This window comes from Pistacia vera, unplaced genomic scaffold (genome assembly GCF_008641045.1).
Source record: "Pistacia vera cultivar Batoury unplaced genomic scaffold, PisVer_v2 Contig343, whole genome shotgun sequence".
Classification (NCBI taxonomy): domain Eukaryota; kingdom Viridiplantae; phylum Streptophyta; class Magnoliopsida; order Sapindales; family Anacardiaceae; genus Pistacia; species Pistacia vera.
Genome location: NW_022196161.1, coordinates 1,411,145 through 1,421,626, shown reverse-complemented (window position 1 = coordinate 1,421,626; position 10,482 = coordinate 1,411,145). Strand labels below are relative to the sequence as shown.

At 31.3% G+C, this 10,482-nt stretch overlaps 1 protein-coding gene across 1 annotated transcript; it reads right to left on the bottom strand.

Moving 5' to 3' along the window:
- Positions 1-9,164: 9,164 nt before the first annotated feature.
- On the bottom strand, positions 9,165-10,482 carry LOC116138731. Its single transcript, XM_031424417.1, has one exon. It carries the CDS (start codon positions 9,921-9,923, stop codon positions 9,309-9,311), a length of 615 nt encoding a protein of 204 aa, XP_031280277.1. The 5' UTR covers positions 9,924-10,482; the 3' UTR covers positions 9,165-9,308.

Below are 10,482 nucleotides of genomic sequence, written 5' to 3'. Positions count from 1 at the left end.
TAGTATGCTGTAACGTGGGATACATGGTATGTTGTATGTGCTTAAAGTTTATGCTAAGATTATGGTTGTGATAATGTGAGGGAAGCTTTTTGGTTTGGGACTTTGCTAGTAACTGTGCTTGTTCTTATTGCAGGAGGATAGATGTGTGATGTGCTTGATTTATTGTTAGTTCTAGGAGAAAATTATGTGCATTAGAAGACAATGATAAAGGTCTTTCTACTTTCTAGTTCATTCAAGTGATGCCTAAGTTGGATTGGTTGACCACATATCTTGAATGTAATATTGGTTAAAAGGGTACAATTTGATGGTCTATGTCATATATGTTTTTGTCATAACAGAATTACTTTGGATATGTTTTTTCCAAGGAGTTGCTGGTTTTAGAAGAAAGTGCAAAAATGGTAAAAGCAAAAAACACAACCACTCTGGGTGGAGGCACATCGTCATCTGGAGTCCAATTCGAGACCGCAACATAAAAAGCAATACAAAGAGATTGCAAAAAGAGATATTGTCTTAGAAGAAGTTTGGATTTAGGATATATAACTAGTTTGGGTTTAGGTGAGAGATATGGTTGGTCCGTAATTGAAATGGGACCAGTGGTGAGTATTAGAAATTTAGGGGTGAGCGGTTCGGGTACCCTCCATTTTCCAGGGGAACCGGAACCAGAACCGCAAGTGCAGGTTCCTAAAAAAAGGAATCGGAACCGGAACCGCACAGTGCAGGTTCTTAATCAAGGAACCGGAACCTAAAATGCAGGTTGGTCCTTTCCGGGGTACCCTGTAAAAAATCAATTACCCTATTAGTTTAAAAAATGACAAAAATACCTTAAAAGTTTACAATACACCCCTAACAATTACTATTGGGGTAGGGTTAATTATAATTAATTAAATGTAAATCATTTAATTAAGTATTTTAATATTGTTTATAATAGAATGTTATAATAAATAAGTAAATCCATAAATAATTTAAGTAATGTTATAATTAATAAATTCTCACATTTAATTAAGTATGTGTGAAATTAGTAAATTAATTACTAATATTTATAATATGTCATAATTAATTAAGTAATCATTTAATTATGTAATGTTTATAATTATATGATCATAACTATAATGTATAATGTAATGGTATAAGAATAAGTATCATACTATAAATCTATAATTAATATTATAATTAATAAATTCAAATCATTTAATTAATATACTAATGTTTATAAGGGAATGTTATAATTGATTAAGTAATCATATTATAAAATAAGTAATGTTTAATTAATTAAAGTTTAATCGTAATTAAATAATGTAATAATATAGTAAATTACTAATGTTTATAATAAATATTATAATCATATATATGTAATAATTAACTATATAATGCTATAATTAGTAAGTGATTATATAAGTAATATATAATATTATAATTAATTGAGTAATTATAATTATAATGTAATGCTTAATTAATGGTATAATGAAATGTTTATAAGGTAATATTATAATTAATTAAATTTCTAATCATTTTAAGTATTGTACTAATGTTTATGTAAATAGTTATACTAATGTTTAAAACATAATCTCATAATTTATAATATAAGTATATCATTAATTAGTATGTTATAAAAATATTGATCATCTATAAACGTTTAATGTATTAGTTGATTAAGTAATCAGATATAGATCTTTAATGGATATTATAATTAATAAAATTAATAATTTAATTAAGTAAATAATAAATAATAATGTAGTAAACTACTATATTTTAATGGGATGTTATAAATTTTAACTAATTAAAGTATCATTTAACTATGTAATACTATAATTAATTAAGTGATCATAATATAATGTAATTTAATAATGTTTAATTTAATTAAGTAATTTTAACTATAATGTAATATTTAATTATTAAATTCTAATCATTTAATTAAGTAAGTCATATTATTTATAACGTAATGTATAATTAATGTTTTTTAATATAATGTCATAATCAATTAAATAACATCTAATTATGAATGTTATAATTATTATGTAATCAACTAATTATACATAATGAAATAGTGAAATGGTACAATGAATTAAGTAACATACATAAGTCTTATTAATATTATAATTATTATTTATAATAGAAATTATAATTAATAAGTAATCATTTAATTTAATATAATGTTACAATTAATTACATCTAATAGTACATAAATTATAATGTAAATATGTATAATTAATTAAATTTCTAATCATTTAATAAGTATTATGCAATGTTTATGTAGTAAATAGTAATTACTAATATTATAATATAATGTCATAATCAATTAAGTAATCATTTAATTAGTATGTTATAATTAATTATATAATCATACTATAAAGTAATGTGTAAGTGGATAACTATTAAGTAATCATACTATAAATTTTTAATGTAATTATAATTAATTAAATTTTTAATCATTTAATTAGTTTGTATATAGTTTATAATAAAATGTTATAATTGACTAAGTAATTATACTAAAATCTATAATGTAATGTTATAATTAATTAAATTTTATATTAATTAAGTAATATACTAAATGTTATAACTGATAAGTCAATTAATTAAGTAGTAATCAATTAATGTAATGCTATAATTAATTATACTATAAATCAATTAAGTAATGTTATAAAATTATAATTAATTAAGTAATCATTTAACTATAATGTAATGTTATAATTGATTAAGTATGATATTTAACTAGTAATTAAATTTATTAATGTTTATCAATTTATCATATATAATTAATTAATTACTATGTTATTATAGATATACTTAGAACTTGATAATTGAAGTAAATAACTAAATATATTATTACTCAATCAAATATACTATTTTATTCAAAAATAATTCTTATAATAACATTAAAAATGTAAAACACTTTTAATTGGATCATAATTCCAATTATTCACTTAATAAATCAAAACTTTAATATTAATGTATTATAATATATTAAAGCTTTTAATATGGTGTAATATATATGTAATAAGTATAATTGTATTAGTATATTTATTTAATTAGGTTATTCTAAAAATTTAACTTTTTCTATTTAATTTTTTTTATAAAACAATAGAAACCCTCCATTATTCATATTTCACAAATATTTCATTGTAGTCCAGGTTCCAAAACAGGTTCCAAACAGGTTCCAAAACAGGTTCCAAACAGGTTCCAAAATAGGTTCCAAAAATCGATTCTAAACTGGGTACCCCCTATAGGTTCCAAACAGGGTACCCTTTTTATAGGTTCCGGTTCCGATTCCGATTCCGGTTCCTCCACACACAAAAACAAGAACCGGAACCGGAACCGCACAGTATCGGTTCCAAAAAATTGGAACCGGAACCTACCCGCACAGTACCGGTTCCGGGTAGGTTCCGGTTCCGGTTCCGTTTCTATCCCCCGGTTCCGATTCTACCCGCTACCCGTGCTCACCCCTATTAGATATGACAGATATAAGCATTTGATTTTTGAGTTTTTTAGTAGTTTGGAAGTTGTGGAGACAAGTACTAATGATTGAGCGCCGTATACACGGTTTTTCAGATTAAAGAATCAGAATTGTGTAGTAAGGCCACAGGACTTAGCAAACTGGATAGGGATTGATTTTGAAGGTTTGGATAACGTATCCAGAACGTGGGATTCCAAACAAGCTTGGACGGATGTTTCTGGAATAGGGGTTTATCATCCACGGTGTAAATCTACGAAGTTAAGAAATCCTGTCATGAGAGTTTTTCACAGATTTCTGATATTCACATTTAATGGTAGGAAATAGACAAATGGAAATGTGATCGTGAAGGATTTATTGTTGATGGAAACAACAATAACAAGGAAGCAAGTAAATTCAGCAAAGTTGTTGATTAAGAAGTTGGGAGAGATTAAAGCAGAAAAAGGTGACATTTATTGGAGGATGGTTGTTACGCTAATATGTGAGAAGTTGGGTTTTGAGATCACCCTTTCAGATGAAGCCAATAAGATAACATTTTCTGCAAATAATTTGTTGGGGGATGTCACATTGCCTAAAATAGGTTAGATTAAAAAGAATGTGTCAGGAGAATGGTTGCTGATTAGGGATGAAATGGAGGAAGAGGCAATGGTTCAGGAAGGTGTCTCTGTTCCAAAAGAGGAAAATGAAGGACGAGTCTATGTGCGCAAAAGAAGAAGAACGAGTATTGAACCTGGATCTTCTCAGAATATAGAAGAAATGTCTTCTCATACCTTAGACGAAATAGTAAGCAAAATTGATCGGATCGAAAGGTTTCAAGAAGAGAGTTTTTCATGTATTGAGAGGAAAATGTAGGAACAACATGATCAGTTGCAAAGTGATTTCAACTCGTTCGCATCAAGAATAGAAGAAACGGTTGACATCCTTAGGGAATGCATGACAAAAATATCCAACATGATGAAGAAATTGTCACTAGCCTCATCCTCCTCCAGTCAGCCTCCACCTCTTATACTAGGATGAAGAACTATTGAACAACCTCCACCTTCTCAATATCTTTGGGGTCAAATACTAAACTGTATATATGCAAATATGTTAATTAATAAAGTTTGATTTCACAATATGTTCTCAATTAGCTGAACTTCTCCAATATCATATGAATGTTAATTCTCAGTATAAATGTTATGTTCGAAGATTATATTTGCCACAGTATCATATCATTAATTATTGTTCAATACATATCTGAATGCTCATGTATATGTAATACTAAACATAGCAAAATACATCAAAATTAAAATCTGAAATGAAATGTAGAATAATATATACTTAAATGTGACGATAATATATACTGAAAACATTCACAATAAAGATAATATATACATTTACATTATTATTATGAATTCAGCACCCTAGAACCAACAATCTACTCTTACCCAACCAACAACAAAAATAATAAAAACAAAATAACTGATTCAACATATAGCTCAACTGCATTCATCAGAAATTAACCACAACGCGAATAATTTCTACCGAATACAAATGTATATGCTCCAACCGGTTAATGATATCAAATCTCTCCCAACCAAAACATGTTCATCATTTACATCCTCCTGTCCAGTACATAAATTACTATTTCCTGCGAGATTCTAAACCGGACCAGTGGACAACTGTCAATGTGTAATAACCACAATTTAGCACATGTTATAGAAAACTTAAGGTTTTTATACAACATACATAACACATACCTGAGTAGCAACAATATCATTTGACAATACTTGAGTTCCCGATACACTTTCAACAATGTTGTCTCACTCTGCTGATGATTCTTTCCCTATAAAGTAGCATAACACATTAATAATCAAGTAAATATTATTATAAACTTCAAATAAGTAAATAATGTTTAAAAAACAAATATCATGTCAGAATGGGTGTATAACTCATACCAAGTCTTTGTTTTCGCAATTTTTTATTTTTAACCCTACGTATAATTTCGTCAACCTTCGATTGCTTTCTTTTGCATGGAGGACGACCTTTGCTGCGAACTACCCGTGGACTAATAATTAGACTATTCCCCTTTTTCGGAGGATTGTCCCCCTCTTTACTACCAAGCCCTCCCTCATTTTCCTTCTGCTCCAACTTATTTCTCATGCCAGTCATCAATTCCATCAACATGTTACAGTCTTCCTCATTGTTTGATGTCATATCAGCTACTGTCAGTATTAGATTAGACAACTTCTCAAAACGCTATCCTTCAACGTTTGTGCTCCACCTATTATAACTTACCTTGATTTTCGTATGACATCTCTTTATGTTTTTCTTCCAACGCCATAGAATTTACTTATTTGGAATGTGTGAAACCCTTTTATGAGTCAACATAATAATGGCATGTCTGCATAAAATCCCTTTGAACTCAAACAAATGACAATTACAACAAATATCATATGAACCAAACATCTTCTAAAACTTGATACTCCTCATACGAATCAGACTTTTTCAAAAAAGATAATTCACAATAAATCTTCCCCGCAATCTCTTCTTGAAATTCTTTAAATTTTGCATTTGTGTATGCATTTTGAAATTGTTTCTCAATGGGGTAATTAGTTATGCATGGTATCCAAGACTTGAAAGATCTAAAATCAGTCTCCCTTTCCTTTTCCACTTTATCTCGCAATGCATTATCATATTGTTCCATAAATTGTTTCACTGTTGTTTTGGAATTTACATATCCATCAAAAAATGCATGCATACTTTCACTACGTTGGGTAGTAGATATACCTGCCCAGAAAGTATCTTTAAGAAATGCAGGCACCCAACGTACTCTTTCTTTATACAATCCAAATAACCATTCATTCTCATGAAGGTTATACACATCAATGAATTTGTTCCACCGTTCTTCGAACTCTTCACATGAAAACGAATCATACACAATATTTTGTAACGTAAACTTTATAGTTTCATATTCGTTATACCCTCTTAACTTCTCAGGCAGTTTCTTCATTATATGCCACAAACACCACCTATATCTTGCACCGGGGAAAACAATCTCAATTGCATTTTGCATGGCCTTATCTTGGTCAATGATAATTTCATTAGGAGCAACATCCATGCACTCAAGCCAAGAACGAAATAGCCATACAAATGTCCATGTGTCCTCCTGTGAAATTAACCCACAACCTAACAATGCCGCATGTCCATGATGATCAACCCTCATAAAAGCAGCAAATGGCATATCATACTTGTTCGTTAGATACGTTATGTTGAAGGTCACAACATCACCGAAATCTTTATATGTGGCCCTACATCTAGCATCAACCCATTTCACATTCTTTAATTGACTCTCTTCATCTACATCAATCATGTACCAGAAATTTGAATTCTCCTTTTGCATTTTCATAAAATACTCTAGTACTGTCGAAGCATCTCCAACTCCAAGTCGTAGTCTTCTAACTTTTTCAATGTAATTCCTACAATCTCTTTGTAGAAATGTCAAATTCTCTACACCTCCTGCCTCAACTGAACACGATTGAAAATTTTTACACGGTCTAATCCCAACCTGATCATTAACTTCAAGCCTCATTTTCACAAAAGGTTGTATCGTTCGGTTTACCTTGAAATATCTTCTTTTCATCGGACTTGTAAGATTATGGTTATGTTTCAAGCACAACTGATTTAATTTCCCATTTGTATTCACCATTCAAAGCTGCACTAATCCGACTCTTACAATCTGTTTTTGCAACAGGTTGTTTTTTCAAGGTATTTCTGCATTTACTCCTCTCTTCTCCTCTCCTTCCAGAACAAGAACACGCCACTGTCACGTATCTCATCTCCCCATCATCTCCTTTCTTTGACGTACGTATCATTGCTTCAAAACCCATTTTATTCCCATACGTTCTGTAATACTTCACCAAACTATCAACTAAATCAAACACCATTCCAATATGAGGCTCCACTTCTTCCTCTACACATCCCTTATCTTCTAATTCATCACATTCATTTTCCTGATTCAATGGCTTTATAATAAAGAAAATTAGAATGTGCTAATACAACACATCATAATAAACAATACAATACAGCACATTTAAAAAAGTTTCAAACACAATTTACCTCAACATCATTGAAATGAGGCAAACTGGACTCTTCAATATTTCGTTATTTCATGCACAACTAATACTAGTTTTCGCGTTCACGAATCTAGTTCACAACAGTCGCCAACAAATATTATCTATCAAACATATAGTCAATCCAAAATAGAATATGAAACTAAATGAATATATAAAATAAGTCAAAAATTATTTACCTTAACAAAAAATTCCAAGCTTTAAAAAATTTGATATTTATTTTTGTTTCTCGGTTATCTATATGAAAAGAGGTATTGCTGCTGGTGCTTGGCTGTTGAGGAAGCAACCGGCGTCAAAGCAAGGAATCACAACACGCAGACGAAGGAGAAGCGAAGAAAAACAAATGGCGTAGACGAAGAACAGAAGAAAAACAAATGACGGAGATGAAGGAGAAGGAGAAGAGAAGAAAGAAAATTTGGCGTTTACAAATGAAGCGTATTAGACAAGCCATTCATTAATATTAATTAAACAAAATATTTTTTTCAACAAATATGAACAACATTCCATGAAATGCAGACGACCGTCCAAAGTACATGGACTGACGTCCATACACAAGGAACAGTCGTCCACACTAGATGGACTGACGTCCATGTGTAAATTAAATTTTAAAAAAAATAAAAATTTCACAAACTGGGGACGACAGTCCATCTAGTGTGGACGACCATCCCTACAAGATGGACGACAGTCCATCTAGTGTGGACGACCATCCCTACAAGATGGACGACCGTCCACAACAGATGGACTGCCGTCCCCATTATATTTTAAAACAATTTTTAAAAAAAATTCACAAACGATAGACGGCAGTCCATAATAACTGGACGTCTGTCCATAGAATTTGGACAGGAATCCATTGTTTTTTTTTTAAAACAAAACAACTTTTTATGGACGATCATCCATTCCACTATGAACGACCGTCCAGGATGTATGTATGGACGGTCGTCCGAAATCGTTGGACGGCCGTCCATTTATGTCAGTATTCAATCGTCAAACGTGGCGGTCTCCACGTGTTTCAGTGCAATTGTTCGGTGGATATAGCATTTTTGGTTAGGGTATTTCTAAAACCAATGGGTGTTCATTGCACAGAAGGCAAAACACTCAGGGGTTAGACGTATATTTTAGAATCCAACAAGTGCTCAATAAAAAAAAAGTAAAACACACTAAGGTTTACTTTTAAAAAAAAAAAAAAATCCTAAAAATAATTAAAAAGTAAGGTTACGTAGAGTTATGAGTTTTGTTTTAATTTAAATTTTTGATGGCTTCATTTCCAAGTCGTTCATTAAATTCATAGATTTAGAGATAAAGCTAATGTCAAAAAGCTACGGAGGACAATAGAAAGGAATATAGGGAAAGGGAAAAAGAGAGACTTCTTGCCGAGAAATACGTCGATGAAAACAAAAAAGTGAAGGCATTTTGATATGAGAACATTTTGAAAAGAAAACACTTCTCCCACAGTTAAAAGGTGAGTTGAGTATGGGTCTCCCAAAGTATGCTTCTTTCTCATTTTACAATTTCCCATATCAAATATTTTAATTATTTATTTTTATAATTCCTCATGAGCCCAAAAGAAGTCTTAACAATCACAAAACATACTTTCTATAACATACAATTATACATTAAGAATTTTACTAGAACAAATGAATGACATGAATTTGCATACAATGGAATTGATATATAGAACAAATTACAGAGGCCAAATACAACAACATTAAAGAGGCCTAAAAAAACAAGTGGGATTCTTCTAAACAAGATCATAAACCAAACCCATAAGCCACTGCAATCAAAGCTGTAATGGCATATGGCCATAGACGATGGGGTTGATGCAAATCATCGACACCACTGCATTCATCGTTAGCGCCGCTAAAACATCCAGGCCTTGATATTTTAGCCACACCATCCTCAAAAAGAAAGCTTGCATTATGTTTGCCATTGCTAAACAAGACACACCAGAAATAGGGAGACCCACCATCGGTACCAGTCACAGCAGCCCCAACTTCGGTGTGATTCTTACTGTATAGAATATCTAAGCTTTTGCTGTTTTCCATCAGGATATCCGAAAAAGCTTTAGAAGCATCGACATAAGATGAGTGGCAACCTAGAAAACGACCAGTAATTTGAGAGAGGGATGACGCAAGAACACCACAGTTGGGGGCAAAAGTGTCTGCAAATGAAGAATCAGGAGGTTTCTTGGCATCTGTCCCTCCTACAGCACTACAGTCGCCTTCATATGCTTTTATATACTGCAAAGCAATGCACGCCAGGCCTGGATTATCATAGAGGGATGACTCCTTGTGTGCAGTTCTATTTTTGTTGAGCACAGCCACCAACTCATCAGCAGGGTTGTCGGTTACTTTTGCTGTAGTCATTTGAAATGTCACAATAAAGATGTGCTCGGCATAATGACACAATTAAATCATGGATTTGGAAGAAGAAATAGAATCGTGCCATCATGACAGACAACTATAATTGTCATTCTTTAGGTCTGAAATATCTAAGTTCATACTGCTATCCCAGAATTACGGGTTACCAGTTAAGTGCCATCTAATCATTATTGAAAAAATCATAGAAATACATCAAAGATATAAAACTTAAAGAAGTTAGAATAGAAAAAGAAGAGAAATGCTTTACAGTTTTCAGTACACTAAGAAAATGATGCATAGTTTACGACATAATTTGATTTCTGTAACTCATAAAATCTCTGGAGTACTTAAATGTTTCAGATGTTTCATAGATTCCCAGTGACAGTTCCTAAATCATGAGATAAATGTCCAAAGGCCGAAAAAGCGCTGAGCAAATGTGATCTAGGAAGCATAGCATAGGATTAGGATTCCATTTCATAAGCTTACCGACTTCAATTGATTATTTAATATGAGTATTAGTTCTCTCCGTACAGGCTATATATTTCTCTCTTAGCTCTTCTAACTC

Bases quoted from the DNA above. Each gene is read 5' to 3' on its own strand.
- LOC116138731 (XM_031424417.1), bottom strand. From the start codon at position 9,923: ATGACTACAGCAAAAGTAACCGACAACCCTGCTGATGAGTTGGTGGCT.